Raw genomic sequence first — 23,078 nt, 5'->3', positions numbered from 1 at the left:
TGGTGGAGTTCAAGATCCGCTATGGAAGAAGCAGGACACCAAACCAGATTGTGATTGGAAAGGTGATGAAACAACTCATCCTGGATGTCATCTCAAAACACATGAAGGAAAAGATGGTTATCAGTGGGACTCAACACAGATTCACCAAGGGGAAATCCTGCTTGACCAACCTGATAACCTTCCATAAGAGTATAATTGGCTGGCTAGATGAAGGGAGAGCAGTGAATGTCATCTACCTTGACTTCAGCAAGGCCTTTGGCACCATCTCCCATAACATGCTTATAGGTAAACTCAAGCAGTGTGAGTTGCATGAATGGACAGTGAGGTGGATTAAAGAGCTGGCTGAATGACAGAGCCCAGAGGATGGTGATCAATGGCACAGAATCAAGTTGGAGGCCTGTGGCCAGTGGAGTTCCACAAGGATCAGTCCTGAAACTGTAGTTGAGTAGATGGAAGCTGTGATATGTAGAACATCCAAGGTCAACAATCTTGTGCAAATTTGTGAAATCTATCATTAGCTTCAGAAATTAACGGGAGGGAAGAATTCAAGTAATAAAATACAGAATGCATTGACCAAATCAAGAGGCCTTTTAAAGTACAGAGGATACTAGTGGGAGGTTTTATTGTTTACAGATCTATATTACCCTATTTGTTCTCTGTGGCCAGAATGAATAAAGTGGGATTAATGGAGGAAGTGGATAGTAGCCAAGGCCTTGTAAAATTTGGCCTGAATCACTTAGTGTCCCTGTGATGTCCCAGACAGCTAAGCAGTGAACTAGAGCCATCCATGAAGACACAGTTGCAGGAAGTGTCAATGCTGTTGCAGAAGATGGGATGGGATGGGATGGTGAGGAAGGTAACAGGAGTCCAGAGAAAATAAGGTGGTTTTACTGGAGATCCCCGAGAGGAGAAAGAACCATCCTAGTTATTGTAGTGGTTTGCAATGCAGATATCTATCTGGAGAGGAACAAGCCCTTCTGGGCAGCAGTTCATCTCAATCTGAGGAAAACAGAACAAATTAATTGTACCCTCAAAGTGCTGATTACCTTCCATTCCAGATAGCCAAACATAGTTGACCTGAATCACACCTGAGATGTCTGCTCCTTGGGAATAAGCCTTCAGGTAACTTCCCAGGATCACTGGGCTTAAAGTTATCATAGTGCCAATGTTTTCATACAAATACAGCGGACTGCCAGTGTCCAGTAGGGGAAACTGAGTCAGATACATGGCATGGACGGTATCTCTAACTTACTAAAGATAAGTGATTTGGTTTGTCCTGTGCCCAGGTGTTATCTATGAAGTTACATGAGCAGACCTGTCAATTGCAGAATCAACCCAAATATTGGTGTAGTGTGAAGCAAGGAGCTAGTTGAATTGTGTTACAATCACAAAGTTCAATTCTAAAACCCCCAAACTATGGAATAGATTAATGCTTCTGCATTTTCATTATTTGATATTTTCTTGTTTTGCTATTTTGACTGTGAATTACTAAGTTCTTGCCATGTCAATTTAAATTTCCATCTTGTCCTGGTTTTTGCCTGTTGTAAAAGGAGACTGAATTCATGTATCTTGCCAATGCATTACTCCAGTCAAAAGGCATGATGTAAAAATGATTTGGAATGGGGAACAAACTGGAGTTTTAGGAAAGAGGGAGAGAAAGATGATAGTTAAAAAGCATTAAGAGGAAGCTAATATCAAGATGTGGAGGCATATCCACATTAAAACATGGAAGGCAAGTAAGAAAAGAAAAAAGAGAAAATGTTTAGAAGTGATTATCTAATCCAGTAATACACCAAAAACATTTTGTGTGAAAAATACATAAGCTTAAATAAAATTTAAAAATTTTGTGTGTTTAGCTATACATTTTTAGAAATCTTTTAAAATTTACTTTATTTTCATATAAAGTATTCAGTTTGGCGTTGAAACACAAGGCATTTCTCTCAAATTGCACCACAGCTGATCACTGAAGTGTTCATATAGTTAGCAAAAGTCATTATTTGCTGATTTTGTTCTTGACTTTGTTCTTAATTTATTTCATGGACAACCTGCAAGGTATCAAGGCATTTTGTGTCAGATACTGTGTACAACAGAAGAAAATCTAATTTCCTAAACTCGTTGCTAGATTCCTAGTGCAGAAATGAGCTAACAGCAGCATTTGCAATCAGGTTCACTGCATGGGCATTTTACTTCCTGTGACTACAGGAAAGTAAAATCAGATCGATAATGTGTGACATAGTGCCAGATTCACAATTTGGTTCTTATCTCATGTTCAGAGATTATCACAGTTAAATCCTAAAAATTTGCAGTGAGAACATGAATATGTTTCAAGTTTTCTTGAATACCTAGAATTTGTATTTTCCAAAAAGTGCATATGTATCTCTCTAAATACCTGATGTTCTCCCTATCAGTAAAGCCCCAGAGCACTGTCAATGAACTACTACCAATATTCAAAAGCATTGATCTATGTCATCATGTTACCCTTGAGTACCTAGCCTCTTGTAAATTGAATTGTTCTAAGTGTATATATTTAACAAAGGGAAAAAATGTTTCTAATGCCCTTAATCAATTAATTTGATCTTGAAGCCTATAGGACCTGAAGATATCAGAAATTCATTTCAACTACAGTAGTAATAGATTCCACAGTAAGTGATACATACAAATACTTTTCAGAATAGCCTAAAATTATCTCTGAAGGAAATTGGATGGATTTGGAGAAACCTATGCTTTAAACTCCTATTTTTTGTGAATAATTTTTTTTCTGTATTTATTTTTGTATGGTGAAAGCAAAATGGCTAGGAGTTAGAAGAGTGTGGATGATGTGTTTAGTTTTTCCAAAGTCAGGAACCACATCTTCATTGCTGCCATCTTGCAAGAGATTATTACAATGACATCCATGTGACAGTGTGACATAAGTCTTCTCCATTTATCTCAGACTAGACATTGTCAGTCCCCCATATGGTGCTTATAGCCTCACATAGCAACTCATGGAAATCCTAGACTGGTGTTAGACAGGATCCATGGACTCATGTTAGTTGCACCTGTTGCCTTTGAGAAGAAATCTTGTCTGTATTACTTCTCTCACTCCACATCTCCTAGACTGATTTTATCTGTGGAGCACTTTGAGACTACTTCATAACCCTGCCTTTTCCTCAGGGCTGAACCCCTTCCATCCTCTTTCAAACATCTCCATGTCTCACTTCTAGATCCTGTCCCTTAGTAAGACTGTCAGGGACTTATGCCAAATACACCAATGATGTCTCAATGCCCAGCCCTGCTCTTTATTGTTCTGATCCCCTTTTGGAAGTTTCTTTGAATTTCCTTTTCCAGTATAATCACTAATTATTATTTCAGTCTGAGAAACAATATTTGGTTTCATGACTAGTGACAGGACAAGAGGAAATGGCCTAAAGTTGGACCAGTGGCAGTTTGGATTGGATATTAGGAAGAGCTTTTTCACCACGAGGATTGTTGCACACTGGCATAGGCTGCCCAGGGAGATGGTGGAGTCATCATCCCTGGAGGTATTTAAAAAATGCATAGCTGACGTGCTGAGGGACATGGTTTAGCGGTAGGCTTGACAGTGTGAGGTTAGTGGTTAGACTCGATGATCTTTTCCAACCAAAACAATTATATGATTCTATGGCTTCTTGTAGCAGAAAGATGCAAGGTGTAGATGTGCATAGGACCACTCTTCTAGACATGTGGCTTTTAAAAAGAAGTGACACCATTTTTTGCTCTCTGAATTAGTTCATTTTCTTTTTCTAGTACTTGGTTTGTGCTATGCATATTTTTGCTAGTACATTGTCTCAAAATGGACTATTCTATTTCCTGGAGCTTGTATTGTCAGGTCTTCCAGGGCAGAGTGAAGATGATCTTGATTTCATAATGTTTTACAACTCCTTGGTTCTCTTGCAAATCATAATGGAGGAGGTGGGAGAGTGGTGGTGTCCTAAGAGGACTGCCTTCCACACCTCAAAGGTAAGGCCAACTATATAGTGCCAATGCTACCTTTTCCTAAACACCAGAAGCTTCCCTTACCATATCACTTTAATGTTTCAATATTTTTCAGCTTGATATTTTTTTTTAACATATCTGAGATAAATCTTCTATAAAAGAAAATAACTCTGTTATTTCTTGTCTGATTTAGAAGTAACATGGGGAGTAGTGCATTTTCTTCCCATTCATAATTCTTTGTTGCTTACTTTTAAAATGTTATTGTGTTATCTGCTTAGCATTTTCTTCTGTATTTTGAATCACTCCTAGTTCTTCTAATTTTTTCCTCTGGATCCAGTTTCCCAAAATTTTTTGTTATTCTTATTGTCCTGCCTGATCTTTCTTTAACTGATTCATAAACTCCTTACTCAGGCTAGACTTTATCCTCTGCCAAATAGCTACACAAAATAAGGGACGTGGGAATTTAAGTCCTATATCCTCTTAATTTCTTTGGTTTTTTTCTCTTTGTGCATCTTACCCTGTTCTGTCTTCTGTTGCTAACTTATCGTATTGATCCTAACAGTTATGTTTGGTTTGTTCATATTTTCTGCCTTTTTTTACTTTTCAACCTCCTTTCTTTCTCTGCTTTCTGTTCTATGATAGTGTGTTTGTCAGACCTAAAGTGTCATATGAGAGAAGTAATTTCCCTAAGCACAGAGTATGATCTTTTCTTTCTCCCATTTTTTTCCTTGCCCTTCATTATATGTTTTAAAATTTCATGTACTGAGACAAATTCATCACTTTAGGCACTTGGTGACATTTCTAACATGAGACTTTCTATTCTCTTGTGACTGTTGCTGTCACTGCACTTTCCACCAACCATGTACAGTGGTGTTGATTGCTCGATGGTTATCCAGAGATCTTTCCTTATAGTATTTTGATATTTTCCTGTTACCCTTTCATGTTTCAAATGGGTGACAGCATCTGTGCTAGATGGGTCCTTCACTTAAATGATGCCAGAAATAAAAGTGTTTTAGAAACTTCCAGTTTACTCCTGTTTTGTGCTTAAATATCATACCAACAAATCAATAATTTCTTCTTCCTTTGATAATCTGCAGAATTTTATATATGTTTATTTTATACAAGATATCTTCAGCTCAAGGGTTAAGATGATTTTCTTTTACTTTCTCTCTCTGAGGCTTGAAAAAGATACAGACATCTGTAACTTGTCGTTCTCCTGTGGCTGTCATTGGCAGTGGTTTCACCCTGGAAATCATAGAATCATATAATGGTAGGCGTTGGAAGGGACCTTTAGAGATTATCTAGTCCAACTCCCTGCAGAAGCAGGTCCACCTAGATCAGGTTGCATAGTAACATGTCCAGGAGGGTCTTGAACACCTCCAAGGAAGGAGACTCAACAACCTCCCTGGGCAGCCTGTGCCAGGGCTCTGTCATTCTCACAGTAAAATAGTTTTTTCTTATGTTTACATGGAACTTTTTGTGTTCCAGCTTCAACCCCTTACCCCTTGTCCTGTTGTAGCTACAATAGAAAAAATTGATGCCCCAACCTCTAGACATCCACTATTTATATACTTATAAATATTAATGAGAACTCCCTTCAGTCTCCTCTAGACTAAATAGCCTCAGTTCCCACAGCCTTTCCCCATAAGGAAGGTAAGTGCCTCTGTTGTACATAATATACAGTCAGAGAGTGATGGGTAGGACTAGTTGCCTTTTGTGGCTGTGTGAGGGAACCTGGTAACAGAAAAGTGACATTGACTGATATGGAGGAGACAAGCAAACAAGACAGAGAGTTAGGATTCTGGAGAAGAATACAAATGTATCACTGGGAGAAGCTTGTCAGTTGTGTATCTGTATGAATGTGTAAGAGAATGGTGGAGAGGGAACTGTTTTAAATTATTGTTTTGCAGAAATTAGAATTTCAATACAGTTTCAATACAATTTCTTCCTTAATCAAGTTACCATTCTGTTCTAATATTTGAGAGAGGTTATGCATGACAGTGCATGTTTGTATACCACAGAGATAACTATAATGATCTTGGTGAAGTTGCATGAAATGATGTAAAGCACAATTCTATGCTACATTTCTTGGACATGCTAGGTGTTATATTTTAAATATTTGACAGGAACTACAGCCTGCAAAGTATGTACAGTTATAATTCCCTAAGTGGTGGTTTGTTGAGAAAGTGGTCTGCAATGTGGATTGTTTTTTTCCCATTTTCTAGTGATGTAACACTAACAGAATTTCCTCCCTTTTTAAAAATATCTTTTCTAATATTCATTGGGCCCAAACTGTTTTTGTTTTAAGCAAATTTCTATCAAAAAAGAGTCCTTGATATATGAGCCATCTTGATCTTGATTTTTTTTCAAAAGTCATCTAATGGAATTGTAATTTTCCTGTCTTAGAAGCACAGACCTTCTATGTAAAGCGAGCAAAATACAAAAATCTAGAAATGTTTTCACATCGTGTTTTTTCTGTCAATAGGTATCAAAGACATTTGCACTTTCCTAAGCTGAACAACCTGTCTTTTGCTAGCTGGCAACTTTTTAGAAAGAAGTAATATTTTTTCATCTCTAGAGAAGCAACAATTTTCATTGCAGCAGTTTCCATGGTGCAAGTGAATTTGCAGAGGAGGATTCTTTGCCAAAAATTTATTCAGTAAATTTGTTTCATTTTTATTTATTCAGCAAATAATTTTACTGTTAGTACCATCACTTTGCAACACATGCAATAAGATTAAAACTAATGTTACTCCATGTGATAGCGATGCCGGCCTTCAAGCAAAAGAAGACATATTTGTTTTCTGTAACTCCTCTCATTAAATTTTCATGTAAGAGCTCTGAATTAACAGAGAAAATCATCTTTGTCCTCTACCACAGTTATCTGATTCATTAAAATGTTTAACTCCATCTGGTGCTGCTTTGACCATCTGTGTCATACAGGAGATGTTTTTATCCAGCACCTCATGTCAATAGGCGCATTGAGAATGGCAATAATTGATCTATAGTGGAGCTCGTGTTTAGGTGTCAGCCTTGTCAGTACATTGTGCCATGTACAAATATTGCTTTATCACAACAAATTAGAACAGTCCAAGGCAAAACCATAATTTGCCCTTGTCATATATTGACCTGGTTTCACTTAAAGCACATTGAGCAAATTGAAGAGCTTTGTGCAGAGATACACAAAGGATCCAGTATTCTCCTTTCTTAGTTTAGAGAGATTATTATGTATTTCAATTTCATCTTGTTTCCCGTTAAATTCTAATTATGCCACCTTTGCTTAAGAAACTTTTTTTCTTCTGTTTCTGATCTATATTATTTAACATCAAATGATCTAGTTCTATAAAAAATTCAAGTTACTTTGACCTTAGCTGAGCAGACAGATGAAAAATCACATAGAACGTCAATTATTAGGAACTTCCTCTCTGCACCAGACCATAGTATTTCTTTTCAAGATCGATCTGAAACTGTGATTTGGTAAAGCCAGCACCTTAAGATGGATATCCCTTTTTCTCTTGTTGTCTTGCATATTTTAATTTTGTGGGAAGTCTTACACAGTCTGAGTGTGGTTTGGTATTTAGAAAAAGGTAAATCTACTTAATTATATTAATATAGACTGTGAGCTGAACAGTGGTAATCAAGTCTGTTCTCACCATCTATCTTGCTTTGGAAAGCGCTTCCATTTCATGTAGTAATGGTGTGGTATTTGGAGAGATAGCTGCTCTACTATGTGCTTGGCAGATTTCCAAGACAACTACCATTGTAAAAGTGTTGTTTGCATTCTTTCAATGTGTCAGATCATTTGAGTACCTTTAATAATACTACAGAGTGCAGTTGCTCAGAAATTCACTATGGTCATCTTATTAAATTAATTTAACAACTATTTCTGTAATGGGGAAGAGGAAAGGGAAAATGACTCACTCATGCTTGTGCCCTCAGATGAGCCAGTCAGAAGAGTTTCACAGAGCTGAGTGAATGATGTGAAAAAAGTTATCAGAAGACAGCTCCTCAAACTCTTTCCAACTCTAATAAAACTAGCAGTAAGGTAAATAATGCACATAGAACTGAAACGTGAGTTGAGGGAGCACCCATTTGAGTCACCTAGACCATCAGAGTTTAGGGATAACTATAACTGGTAGTGCTGTGAGTGATTCACATTCTTCATGTTCATCTTTTCCTTCATTTATCTGGGTCTTGTGTTTTATTTGGGGCCTTTCCTTTCCTGGGAAATGAAGAACTGCATTAAGTTTGAGAAGTGTGTTGGAGTGACCTTTTGTGACTTTCCCTTTACTGCAGCGCAGAGGCAAATATGTGTCCTGCACAACTGGGTAGTGTGCAGAGACACCCCTCCAGGTGTTTCCAAGTCACTCAGATATTATAGTCTTACCAGCGTGGGACAGCACCAGACCTAATCATGCATGCTAACATTCACGTGCACTAATCCCACTGCTCCCACTGCCAGGGCTAAAATCACTGCCCGTAATTCCTCACATTGTGAGTCTGTAACTGACTTGAACAACTCAGGGCTTTATTGTGTCATGTGGACTGAACTCTAAAGCCTTCATTCTAATAGTGTCATTTTGAGTAGGCTCTTCCTCACACATGGTCTTGTTGAGTTCACTGGTGTCTCTCTTTAGAAATAATTTTGCATTACACTGTGAAATACACAAGATATACAGACTGTAACAGAGAGCTTCAGGATGATTCATTGCATCCTGGAAAGTGCTGATGCTGAAAAGACTTTGGAGTCTAGATTGGTAGGTTCATAAGTATTTCTTGTCTTCTTTGATTGTGTGAGCTGAGAAACACAACTCTAAAGGAGCTGAACCAAACAGCTTCATGTTGCTAAAGCATAGGTAGGTGCTTAGAACCTGGGCTGCTACAAATGTTTCTGCATCCACATGAGAGATTAGCAGTGACATTTAGGTCTAGAGGTATTACGATATCTAGAGAGGATGAGAGGTCTTCATTCACAGAGATATTCAAGATGCCACAAACCTCTGTAGTTATCCCTGACTCGTGTAGCGGTTTGGACTAGATGACTTCTGGATGTCCTTTCCAACCTCTATTATTCTATTGTAAGCAGCATGTTCAGTTCCTCTAAGTTATTTGTATGCAGAAGCTATAATAAGCTTGCCTGCACATTTTGTGTGTTTGATTGATAAATAAGCTTGTGAAATTAACTGTTGGACAAAAAATAAATTGCTTTTTTCTTTGCCAAAACAATATTTCTCCAATAAGCCTCTAAAAGCAAACATTAATGTTTAATAGACAATTCATTAAATATAGGTATTTTCTACTTCAAAAACTGATCAATGAAACATAAATCTGTACTGTAAAAATATTGAATTTGTATTTTATACTTGGGATAAATCACAAAGGATGCTTCTTGATAAAACGTACTTCACAGAATCTTAAGGATTGGAAAGGACCTTGAAAGATCATCTAGTCCATCACCCCTGCCGGAGAAGGACTTCCTATCACACAGGAACTCATCCAGGTGGGTTCTGAATGTCTCCAGAGAAGGAGACTCCACAACCCATCTGGGTAGCCTGTTGCAGTGCTCCGTCATCCTCATAGTGAAGTTTTTCCTTATGTTTCTTTGGAAGCTCTTATGTTCCAGCTTTTACCCATTGCTTCTTATCCTATCATTGGACATCATTGATAAGTGCCTGGCTCCATCCCCCTGTTGAACTGTATGATGTATTTTTAAAGGCCTGTGATGCTAAAAGTAAAATATTGCACATAAGAGATCTTTTTTGGCCCATAGTACTTTCAAAAATGTTTGGTGATCCCAACTATGACTGTATAAAATATGAACATTTTTAATCTAAAATTGCAGCACATAACTGAGGCCTCATGTAAAGAGACTTAATGTTGAATAATGTGTCCAGAAGCAAAACCTCATTATTCTGCTCAGAGGTTTTCACTATCTACATTTATAAATCTGCAAATAATTAATTGCACGTATTTATACTAATTTTCCAGTCCAGAGGAATTAAAAGATGCATTCTATCTGTTTGTTAGATAAAATCCATGTGATTAGCTATTTTGTCATAAAAATCTCACCCAGAGCAGTCAGATTTGTATTCATCCAGTATTTACTAACGGGATTATCAAGAAACATTTTACCATTGCTTCACAGTCAGATCAACCTCTTCCATTAAGATGCTCATGCTGCAAGTATTTCTTATCCTTTTCTACAGGAAATGAAGTCCAAGTCAGAGGATATTGTTTCCATGGTAGACTTACTTCATCTAAGCTACCTTACTGTGAGATCCACTCCACGGATTCAGATTACATTAGTTAGAATTAAAGTCATCATTTCTCATGTATTTATTATCTCAAAGGAATTTGTATCTTTCTACAGCAGACTGTAAAGTCATTGTTGTACAGTAAACTTGAGCAATGAGATCATATTTGCATTTTACTTCTACTCAGCTAACCTACCCTGTTCTTTAAGCTGCCCTCCCATTCACACATTTTCATCTACATGAAAGGACATTTGCAAACATTTCCCCTTGTTACTAACTCTGTTCTGTTCCAGCATTGAGATCTTGTCAAATACAGCCAGAAATTAAGCACTGTAACAGTGACACCTGCTCTGAGTTGGATTACTAAGTGCACTGGAGCTGAACATCTTAAAGTATTTTGGAAAGTAAAAATAAAGCCTTACTTAATCATCAAGTTTTGTCATGAAATTTCACATAAAAATTTTTTTAAGTTTTAATCATATTAATTTGTCTCCTTTTATCAAATTCTTCTATGTTTTATATTTGAGCATCCTCTTATGTCAAAATTGTTTTAGTAACAGCTTCCTATTTATTATTTAGGGCCTTCTTTTTTATTTTACTCTTCACCCTTGCCACTTTTTTCCTACAGTTTCTTGTAAGTTAAAAGCTTCTTAAAATCCACATTGAAATGTGAATGATATATTCCCATTTTTCACTAAACCTGTACTTTGAATGAAGGTATATAGGTGAAAGATATTGGCATTGTTATTTACTAGATTACTAGATTTCCATGAATGTGGAGGTTAATGCTTTTGAGCAGGTAATATTTTCCCTGAAATCAGACATATATTGACAGTACCTAAGTAATTAGATGGTGGTAATATATGCAGTCTTGAAAAGTATTGGCAGCACAATATTGCCACTTTTCTATTCTATGGAATTACCCTTGTGAGTTTACATTTACTATAGTTTTGCAGAGGAAGAATGGCATAACCATGTAAAATATGTTGGGTTTTGTTTTTCCAGTCAATTGACTCCACATGGCAAATCAATCTGTGTTGTTAACATAACAGAATAATTCTCAAAAACAGTGGAACCTGCAGCAGTTATTGTTTACTACTTTGCACTCATATGTCATATGGAGTTTGATTACTGAAAAAAATTGTTACTAGAGGAAGTATGTTGATTTTTCTCTCCTTTTCCAGCTTTTCCTGCATTAGGCTCTTAAAAGAAATAAGATATGTTTGCAAAAATTAAAGAGCTGTTCCCATTCTGGATTTTTAACTTGCCTTGCAGGGTCTCGCTGAAGTAGGTAAGGCTTAATTCTGTTTGCTGAATCTGTTTCGAAATCTTATTTATCTCCTTTTCCTTTATGAAGAAAGCTTTAAAAGTTGAGGAGAACTTGAGTCTTGAGTATCTCTTAAATGATGATAGGGAAAACACCTTGATGGTAAATCCCGATTTCTTTTCCCTACTGATATGAATTCATAAATGAGAGCCTTGGGTTTTTGCATTTGCCTGCCTAGTAGCCTCAAGGCAAATAAGTAACTACATCATTCAATTTGAAACTATTTTATCCTTAATCAAGATGTACTGTGAATGTCTTTCCTCAACATTCTTATCTTTTAGGCGTAATAAATGCTGTATTAAGATGATTCCTACAGTTGGTTTTGCCTTGGAATTACTTAATATTATTGGTAATGAAACAGAAAACTCTCTGTCAGAGGAGAATGTTCAAGAGAGTATTTGACAAAAGGTACTAATCTTCAGCCTTGATCCTGAAAGACACCCTGTAAATACAATAAAACATGAACTTTCAAGAGACATACAATTTTAGCATAACCTTGCCACCATTCAGACTAACAATGGTAATTGCAGAACAAACTGAATTAAGTCAATAGCGACTATACACATATATTTATTTAAATCCTGATATCTAAAGGAGTTAAAATACCTACAAGAGTACATGTGAATTTAGTAGCCAGGTCTTAGATTAAACTGCAGTGAACATCATTCTGTGCCTCCTTTCAGAAGGAGAATAAAAACCTGCCCTCTACATGTGATCCTTATCCTAGATTACAAATGTAACTCACCAAAGCATGTTTTTATGCTTTTGAAGTTAAGTAGATGACCCTCACTTTTGTCTGTTTCACTTATATAGTGGTGCTAGAGAAAAAGATGGAGCTTTGTCTTTAAATGTGTTTGTGGTGAATTTGTTTACTTTGGGAAATAGAATATCTGCAAAAACTTTATGGTAAAAGAGAAATACAGTCTTGCCAGAGGGGCAAGTCTAATATGTAAGCCTAGGATTCTACATGTATTCTAAAACTGGTGGCAATGACACGGTACTAAATTGATCTGTCACTGAAGACAGAAAGTTTGGGAATTAGTGAATATCTCTGATATAGAGATAAGGACTATAGAAATTTGTGATTATCAAATACTGATCTAATATTTTCAGCAATCATGGAATATGGTTTACAAGCATAGAAAGAGTTTGGGAAGTGGAAAGAAGAAGGAGGGAAAAAATACAGTTAGTGAAAAATAGATTAATGGCAATGAACATTGAAACTCATTGTGTGTTGACTATAGCATACTCTGGTGATAAATTAAATCATGCAAACTTGTTTTGAAGACCGGGGTTCAAGTAATCTAAATACAACTTTCATAGAATCATAGAATGGTAGGGGCTGGAAGGGACCCCCAGAGATCATCTAGTCCAACCCCCCTGCAGAAGCAGGTTCACCTAGATCAGGTCGCATAGGAACATGTCCAGGCAGGTCTTGAAGACCTCCAAGAAAGGAGACTCCACAACCCCTCTGGGCAGCCTGTTCCACTGCTCCTTCACCCTCACAGTTAAATAGTTTTTTCTTACGTTTAAGTGGAACTTTTTGTGTTCCAGCTTCATCCCATGACTCCTCGTCCTGTTACTATCTACTATAGAAAAGAGGGGTGTCCCAACCTCCTGACACCCACCCTTTAGATATTTATAAATGTTAATAAGATCACCCCTCAGTCTCCTCCTCTCTAGACTAAACAGCCCCAGTTCCTGCAGCCTTTCCTTATATGAAAGGTGTTCCATATCCCTGATCATCTTGGTGGCCCTGCGCTGGACTCTCTCCAGAAGTTCTCTGTCCCTCTTGAGATGAGGAACCCAGAACTGGAAACAGTAGAGGGGGAGAAGAACCTCCCTCAACCTCCTGGCCACACTCTTCTTGATGCATCCCAGAATGCCATTAGCCTTCTTGTCCACGAGGGCACAATGCTGGGTCATGTTTAGTTTATTATCATTATTATTATTATTATTATTATTATATTTCTCAAACAGAATGATCATTTTTAAACTTATCTGGTAAGGAACAAGTTGTTTTCATGGAATCATAGTAGCAAGGTGTATTTAGATTAATTGAACCCCGGTTTTGTAAATAATGACATCTTTTCATGAATATTGAATTTTCATGCTTAGAAACCTGTAGTTTTCAAGCAACATTTCTCCAGAGAGGAGTACAGTTCTTCCATAAAAAATATTTTTTCCACAGCCACTTACAGCACATGGGTTGCCCGGGGACTATGCAAACTCCACCTATGGAGATATTCAGGACTTATTAGAACAAGCCCCTGAGCACCCTGATCTAAACTGGCCGTACTTTAGCTAGAGGGACCCATAGAGGTCACTTCCAACCTAGAATAGTCTGATTCTGGTATCTTATCATACTGGGTTTGCACTGGTTTGAAGATCAGCAAAAAAATTATTACTGATGAGAAGAAAACCTATTTTGCTATGGTTATTCATCCTCCAGAAATCAATCTGAAACAACCAATTTATTTTCACTTTTTTGGCCTGGCAATTGTATTGTCGTAACTCTGTAGGCATTGGTTTGTAGGTCAATTCCTAATGTTTATTCTGGTTTTTGTGGTTTTAAAGTGTTTTGTCTCATTGTCTGTCCGTTTGATTTCTCTTGTTTTCTTTCATCGTCATCTAGACATCACTTCCTAGCAGATTGCTCATATCAATAGTCATCTTATTTAAATTTCCAAGGGGAACAATGTAACATTGATTTTTGTTTGTGTGTCCCCATAATGTGAAATTGAGGTTACTTATCCAAACAGTTTAATAAGCCAAGCCTCAAAAGTCAATTACAGCAGAAGAATGCTACTCTCCTGTCAATGAAACATTTACAAACTAAAGGATACTGTAGCTATATACTACTCTAACAAAGAGAGTTTAGCAGATGCTTTTCATTACAGTATTTTTGTAACTAAGATGATGTTCTTGATTTTTTTTCAGGCATTTTGATTAGCTATTTTCTCCGTAGATTAGGCAAATTTAACTCAATTACTCCTCCATCTGGATTTGTTCTTCTCTTTCAATCTCATCTTTCTCGGGTTTTCTTACTGCTTTCCTTTATGAACACTTAACATGAGCAGAACCAAGACAAGTTGATTTCCATATTAATAATTTAGCATTATTCTTTCTCTATTTTGAATATAAGAGAACATCCCAAATTTATTTTTCTTAGATTTTCTGTTGACAAAGCTGTTAAAATAACATTACAAGATATTGAGTAAAAAATATTCTTTAAACATCTATATTTATATTTGTGATAACTACATAGAAGTTTTTTATGTTCCAATGTGGAAACATATAACACATGTAACAGAAATCAAATTTATATAATTGTGAAACAGCATCTCCACAACTCATATTACTGTGCCTGCCATGTCTAGTATGACTTAAACTAAAATGTGCTGGAAAATGCCCATAAGTTTCCTTTTTAATGGCCATCACTGAATTTACAGACTGTTCTTAACAAATTTTCTCCATTTGCCAAATGTTATTGGTGTGTCAGGACCATAGTTTCCTTCTGTATATTTGGACTATTAGACAGTTCTTTCGAGTTTTGATGGGATTTGGCTGAGGTTTCCTTTCCAGTTCAGATTGTTTATGGTGAAATCGCCAGACCACTGTTAACCTCATCTTTGAGAGAGTAGCTTACCACAAATCTTTAGAGTAGCAGAGCTGAGTCTTGGTTTTGTAGTACCTTCTTGCTAAAGCCTCATGGGAAAATAACAGATAATTTGTGAAATGTGCCTATAAAGAAAAACATTATCACAGGCTTTATTTAGAATCCATAAAAGTCAGTAGAAAGAGTACAGCTGAATTTACTGTCTCTGAAGCAAGTCTCTTGGGAGCATATTGTTCTTGTTGTTGTATCATGTCAAAATATTTTTCAGAAAGTTATCAGCAAAGAGCCGAAGGACCTTTTTTTCTGCAGTTTTTAATAACAAAATTAACTTGTTCCATTATGTACTAAACCCACTTTTTCATGCATTTTGGGTACAAAAATTCCTCTGTCTCCATTTTTGAGGATTCTGATTTTCTTTTTAATTATTTAATGCTAAACCTGTAGTGCCTGTGTTGGGGTGGGTTTTTTTCCTTGTTTTAAATGTACTATAAGAGAATTATATATCTCTCTCTAAACAGTGACTAGTGATAATCTTTTAGCTACTCTAAGGTCATGAAAATGCTATAGCGATTTCAATAGTCAGGATAATCAAGGGAAGAGTCATATAGTTATCAAAGGTAAAAATGTCAGCCTCCCACCCATATAGTCACTGTAGCTTCCAGATAAACAATACTAGGTATAAAAATTCCTACTAAGTTGTGTTAAACAAAAAATAATGTGAGAAACAATGAATATAGTACAATGTCTAAAACACAAGGAAATCATTCCAATTAACAATTTTCTCAGTCTTCACACTTTCCTTTTCTCATACCTGGTACACATTTACCTAGTTTCGAGGTGTTTCTTGAACTCAGCTCATAGTAGTTGTTGCTGTTAATGTGATGTATTTGGTTGTCTAAAACTATATTTTATGCAATTTTATGAGATATTCATTGATTTTCACTGGAATTTGAACAGTTCCTCTTCCAATATTGGCTGGCTGTGTTCTTACATCTGCTGTAGCTTTCTTGTAAAGCACTATTTCTCTTCCTGAGTATAAACAGAACTAAATTTCTCCCCTTCTCCTCTTTACTCCATATTCTCTGATCTTCACCAGACAGCTTTCTACTAGTTAACAATTGTTCTCGTGCTCATACCTTACATAAAGCTCTCTTCATGCTACATGCAGCCCATAGAAAAGTTGATGACTGCACTGTGAAGAGATTTTCTGTCATAGTCATGGCCTTCAACCTTCCTGGGACACAAATTTGTACAATATTTTGCTGTTGGTAGCATCAGATTTCCTTTTTCCCACTGATTTTAGTTCTAACATTCAGACTCCATGTGGCTAAGAGTGATGTTGGAGGAAGGGAAGCTGGAGATCATGGCTCTGTAGCTGGGACTTCATTATTTGTCCACATGGAGCAATGACAATATGGCCACACTGTCTTGATTGCTAGCACCTGCACTTCTGTGTGACTGTAGAAAACCAGGTCAATTGGCAGACTCAGATCCTAACTTGTCATTTTGCTTTTAGCTGAAGTTCAGGACCAAGCTTTTAGATACAGGTTTATTCAACACCCTTATTTCCACTCCATATTTAGGTAACCCACAACTACATATCAGTCTCTCCCTTCCTTGTCCCCTTTTCTGTATGAAGGAAACACACATGCAGGCCAGATGGGAGTCACAGTATGACTTGCAGAAAGCCAGACGAAAAATTACTTGGCAAAATACTGATAGAACTATATGTGCTTAAGGAAGAATCAGCAAAAATTGAACTTGACCCTTGACTATAGTTTTTGGTTTTTTTTTTTTTTTTAACTTGAGAAAGTAAGCTCTGATGGCTGTTATGTTTTTCTTTTGCAGTCATCTCTAACAAACAGTGACATCATCTTTGTGAAGTTGCATGCTCCTTGGGAAGTCCTGGGCAAATATGCTGAACTAATGAATGTAAGAATGCCATTCAGGTAGGTGTATTGGTATTTTGTCTCAACTTTCAAACACTATACTGTAAAGCTAATGTAATAACAGCACCAAAGTGCACATGGAAAAGCTCTTCTGTAAGATAACACGCATCTTTAGAAAACATAAATGGAGTACCTTAGATACCATATTCATTGCTGTTTCTTGTTAATGCCTGTCATTTCAGTACAATACTGGTTTGAAATGAAGGTGAGCTGTAGCAGTGCAGCTGTTTTCATGGGGTATTCTATCCTTAGGCCCTTTAACCCCTTCAATGCTGGAGCCCCCTGCATACTTGTGCGCTGCTGTTTTTTAAATGGACATTTCATTGAAATCAATGGGAGGTCAAGAAGATCCAGGTACGTAAGGCAGCACAGAAGGTGCATGTCTGTTGGACGTATCTGGTATGTTCAGCACCATAAGTTGCTTGTATAGTGTGTGATTATGGAAATATCAATTATAAATAAGAATCCCATCTAACAGGAGAACAATTCAGACTATAAATGCTTTTTTAATGGATAAAATAAAAAACTTACAGTAAATGCTGCTGATAACCAAATTCATTCCACATTGTTGTTCAGATTATTTCTTTTCATTTATTTAATATTACTTGCATGTTGGACTATGAATTTTCTATGTAAACTTTACTGGTTATCAGAACTGTTGAAATAGCATAAAGATTTCTACTGGAACTGACCAAAACCCATGAACTGAGGTCTTTATTCTTCTTCAGTTAGGCGGGGTTATAGATGTATAACTCCATTGATTTTAATGGAATTACTCCTGAGCAGAAAAACGATCAGCCCCAGAATGTGAAACTAGTGGTTGATGGTTTTTTGTAGGATTTTTTTTCTGTTTTCTTCTTACTTAAGGATGAAAAAATGTCTCAGGTATGAAACAAGCTGTAGCGGTACAGAGTTGCTAGGAAAACATGGATACAAATTGCAGTCTTATTCTGTACATATTTTGGTTTGAATTTTCACATAAAATTTTCAACTGTTCTTTATTGTGCTTTTAGTGCTAAAGAGAAAAACATAAAAACTATCACAGCTATTTGCAGGATTTTTTTTTTTTTTTAAGTATTCTAGACAGAAGAAATTATCTGGGTCAAAAGTATACCTCCTGTGACTTCTGTGCCATTCCTTGAGATAAACATGCCCCAGTAGGAGGATAATCCACCAGGAGCTAAGATTTTAGCCACTGTGAGCAGCCATTGCTTTCCTGATCTGCAGTCCCATTTTTTAGATCTATCTCTCAGCAGGCAGCAAAACAGATGCCATACATATTATATAGAAAGCACTGAAAACTCTAAAGACTTCTTGACCTGTTTCAGGACTACAGCTTCATTCTTAACACGGGCACAAAGAGAGAATTATTGCAGCATTTTTTTAAAAAAATCATAGTGATTTATTAATGTCTGCCTGGCAGAATCTTAACATAAATTTAAAGAACAACAGTACTGTTTACCATTTAAAAAGAAGGACCAACACTTTACAAAATGTCCACTGGTCTAGACTACCTGTTTCAAGGTGCACTTGTCTAACCTCTTGTTTTAAAGGCTACTGATTGCTTATACAGCTCCCAGTATTTTAGACTGGAACTGTCCAAGGTCTGCACATCAATAAGTCAAATCTTTGCTGTTTTAAAGCATGGGTGCAAAAACAGTGGATAAATCTGAGTATTTGAAGCAAAATCAAGAAGTGGATGGCATCTTCAGAAGCACTGAACTTTGACCCTTCTCTGCTTCTGCTGAGTAGAGCAAGATAACAATGTCTGTGGAGGACTTGGCCTAAGGAGGCTAGCCAACATGAAGCCGTTTTGAAAATTTCACTTGATCACTAAATTATGGACACTGATAAGAAAAATAATTAAAAATATTATGGATTATTTAAATTCTAAGTTCTGAAAATTAATTTGGAATACTAAGCAGGGTTGTTTTTCTCTAGTCCACTGAGCATCAGTGCTGCCTTATTCTAGGAAGCTCCTAACCATGCTTGCTTCCATAGTATTAATAGCATTCCTACAGTATATATACATATTCAGAATATGTCTAATGTGAGCCCTTAATTTTCTAGAGGTGATACAGTTCAGTGTTACACAATGGAACCTCTCAGAATACCCAGAAATCACCTTGATTTAACAATGACCTTCAGTGGATAACAAAGTTAGCCTCTGGAGGAGGTAACCAGAGTTCAGGCAGGCACCCAGTCTTCCAGTATGGAGTATCAGTCCAAAACACACAACTAAAAACCCTCAGATTTTTGTAACTCTCATGAAGATGTGATCTCTCTGCTGAAGGCAGTTGGTCAAGTCCTGACAGCTGTAACGTTTGTTATAGGCCCGTATGAGAGCAGAACAAGAAGTGACAGGAGGTGGGACTCCTTGTTCTGGATCTACATAGGATGGTTAGGGGGCCGCTCTGCCTTGCAGGGCTGGTCAGGAAGTAGGCCAAGAGTGTGGTCAGCATGTGTCTGCTTGTGCATCCTTGTCTGCTCACTGGTTCCCTGTGCACACTCCCACACAGCTTATTGCACTGACAACAGAGATTATCTCTGCCTCTATGAGGGAAAGAGATAATGGCTGCATACTTGGGCGGGGAGAGGAGGTGGTGGTGGTGCCAAGCACATGCTACTTTACTTGTATAGCCTATATGCTGTTTCAAGAGACGTTATCCCCAAGACCAGAGACTGGTCCTGGTTGGTACTGCATGTGTTATGGCATATTGCAGCATCAGGTACCTTTTTCGTGGCATTTCTAAGTGATTCGCCCTTGTGCTTCACCAAATGTGACTTTAATAATTCACTAGTGGATGTGACAGATTTTATCCATATTTGTATCAGTCCTATAGAATTCCTGCAGCACTTTATGGACTTCTTTGAAATAGAAACATCTTTGGGTCCCTGTCTTCCACACATGACAAATAACAGAAAAGGAGAAGCCAATGGGAAAATTATGACCTTCTTGCAATTCAAATGCCACCAGAGTCTGTATGGCTTCCTGTGACAGTTCTGTTAATCTCTCTTTTAGTCTCTTCCTTCACCTCTTACAGGCTTCTGTCTTCAATCTCCTTTCCTTCCTTGCTAGTTCATACTGTAACTGACGATGGGTTTTCTTCTCGACTGGCTTCATTTTTGCTGTTCTTCCAGGAGAAAAATCTATTACCTGCATCGCCGATACAAGTTCATGAATAGGTGAGTACAATTCCTATGCTGGTTCAGTTTATATTCATTTGGACCCAATAACAAAAGTAATTGTCAAGGTCAAGCTGGAAGGAAAAGTTTATTAGCTGTGTTTCTAGGACACAGTGGAGTGGAGTAAGTGATTATACACTAAGCCATGTGCAAAAACAAGCACAGAAGTTCATTTTTAAGGCCTCTGCAATGTAAAAGAGGCAATTCATCTTAACATTCTTGCCTTTCTTAGGAATAAGGAAATATTTTTCAATTGATGGAGTCTTTTCAAGAAGAGTAAATATGTTAATGCAAACACTGTATCGCTTTCTTTTCATGTAGTTCATTGAGGAGTTTCTTGGCATTAAAATACCACAGTTATAACCTTTTTTTCATTTCTATGCACCTTTCTTACTTGTAATAGCAATGGCATTATTTATTTATTGCTTCCTCTATGAGGATGCTTAATACTTTATTGGCAGATAGGAAGGCAGTGATTTGTTCATCTCTGTTGTAACATTATTGAGCTTGATCTTAATATTTTTCAGGGATTTTTAAGTGTTTTCATTCAATTATTAAATATCTCTAAGGTTACTTTTGATGCCTGGTTTATGTCTGATTTAATGCAATGAAAAGCTTCCAATGCTGCAATTTCCATTTTCTTTATAATACTTTAGACAACTAAATGATTATGTCTCTAAAAAGCCTAAAAAAACACAGAGACTTAGCAAAAACTAGATCATATGTTCGCATTTAGTGCAGTTTTCAAAAGGGTCTAGCATTTTATTTACTGTGACACTCTAAGGTCAGTGGAAATATTCCCATGAACCTGTGAGACAGAACAGTTAAATTTGAAAAAATTGCATTTTGGAATAAACAGATGTGTCCCTTTGCAGACAGTGCCAGTAGATGAACATCCATGGGAAAATAAATCACATATTATCTATCTACTGTATGACCATATCAAAAAAGAATTTTGGTATATTAATTTCCATCACAGGGTGTTGGTGACTTGAGCTTTGATCTCTTATTGTAGTATTTGCCCTTCTTTTTGACAGTAAGCACCAAATGGGCCTTTGTAAGACATTTTACCTAGCTGGCAAAGGCAATTAGATTAACACAGTTCTTCTAAAGCTTCTAAAGCTTGTTAATATTCCGCCAGTTTCCATCCCCACAATAAATACTATAGTGACTGTTAATTTTTGAATTTGTCTTGATTGTAATTAAGACGTGGCTGCTTTGACTAAAACAATAGATAGGAAGGAAGAATCAAACATTTATGTGGTGTATGAAATTTTACCTCATATTCATTTTTTCATGTTGTAATTTGAAGTCAGCATGGGAAGAGATATGAGCTTTTTTCTGGTATTTTAATTCCTGAGTGATGAGAACATTTGATTAAATTCAATTTTTATGTTCAGGTCTATAAATAGCTACTTGAGGTGGAAAAGTTATGACTTTTTTTTCCAATTGGGAAATATTCAGCTTTATTTTCATTTGTGTGAATCTCCAATATAAAGCTTCAATAAAAGTGTCTAATTCTTCAAGTTCAGTTAAGATTGCAAGTAAGTGAAGACTTGGTCCATTTTTTTAGCTAAGCCAAATACTGTATTGACATTTGAGCAAAATTTATTTTAAAGAGGGCTTTTGTTGCAAGGCAAAGCCCAGAGCAGGTCATTTGTAACTTGTAAATCTTTCTTGAATTTTCTCTTTGAAAAATTATAGTGATCTCAAAATTTCAAATAACAAAACTCCTCTAATACATTTCAGAGGAAACAAGAGGTATCAAGTGCCCTATACAGTACTTTCATTGTGGTTAAAAACTAAACTAAGACAATAACTAGCAGTACAATTTATGTAAAGCTCTGTCAAAGCTGACCCGCAGACAAAAAAGAGTCTCAATTCAAAACTTCTTGTAAAATTTTCTTAACTTCTTTTCCTTTGAAAAAAATGATGCTATCCTGACCCCACTTGCTAGTGAGAAAAAAAACTTCTTTGAAATTATTTGAAAAACTTTTTGTATGAGTTAAAGCACAATATGTATCTTCAGGATATTGTATAAAAACTAGACTTGGAGAGTATGGTTAAGATTGAAGTGAAGAGACTATCTTTGAGATACTGTGTGATTAAGAGCTTTCTTTTTTGCCCTATGAGGCTAACAAGTGTTGTTAAAGAAAGAATTTAAGAAGAATGTAATTATCAGATCTTCCATCCTCCTCTTCCATTGTGGCTAACTCTATAGTGCATCATCACTTCATGCATGGTACTTTTCTTGTGTAGATTGCTCTTCCTTCAGAACACCATTCTGTTCCCCTATTCATCTGAGTATATAAACTTCATAAGGGAAAGTGAGACATGGATTAGCCTCGAAGAAATGATAAAGCACAATAGATTTTTCACACTGTACATCTCTGTCAGCACCAAGACTACACTTTCAGCTTTTTTTTTATCGAGACATGCTCCTATTGAGTACAAAACCTGCACTGCTGGTTGATGGCACTGTTAAAGTGTACTGGAGCAGTTAGAATTTGGTTATATTCCTTTTCCAAGGAGATAACTAGGGTTTACCTGTTTGTTGTGGTTATTTTGCCTAGGATGGCCATACTGTGTGTTCTGGGCTTTGCAAAAAGGCTTTGAACTTTCTCAGACCTTTTTGCCAGTAGACTCACGGAGCATGCCAAGTAGTCTGAACCTTGAAAATGGCAAACCAAGTCAAATTCTGAGTATGCTCAGTGAGAAGCCAACATGAATAATGCATTGTGCTTAAGCAGGAAAAGCATTCTGTGCCTTAGTGCATGTCTGCATGGTGT

At 36.7% G+C, this 23,078-nt stretch overlaps 1 protein-coding gene across 1 annotated transcript in view; it reads left to right on the top strand.

Moving 5' to 3' along the window:
• The window catches only part of ANO4 (anoctamin 4), a 127,336-nt gene that overhangs the window by 40,688 nt on the left and 63,570 nt on the right, over positions 1–23,078 (top strand). The window contains exons 5-7 of the mRNA XM_062020377.1: positions 17,003–17,103; positions 17,356–17,457; positions 20,245–20,289. Coding sequence (XP_061876361.1) covers positions 17,003–17,103; positions 17,356–17,457; positions 20,245–20,289 — 248 coding nt within the window. The remainder of the gene's footprint in view (positions 1–17,002; positions 17,104–17,355; positions 17,458–20,244; positions 20,290–23,078) is intronic.

The sequence above is a fragment of the Colius striatus genome, chromosome 1 (genome assembly GCF_028858725.1).
Source record: "Colius striatus isolate bColStr4 chromosome 1, bColStr4.1.hap1, whole genome shotgun sequence".
In the NCBI taxonomy this organism is placed as follows: Eukaryota; Metazoa; Chordata; class Aves; order Coliiformes; family Coliidae; genus Colius; species Colius striatus.
Note: the sequence above shows the minus strand (reverse complement) of the source record. Positions and strands in the feature narration are given on the sequence as shown.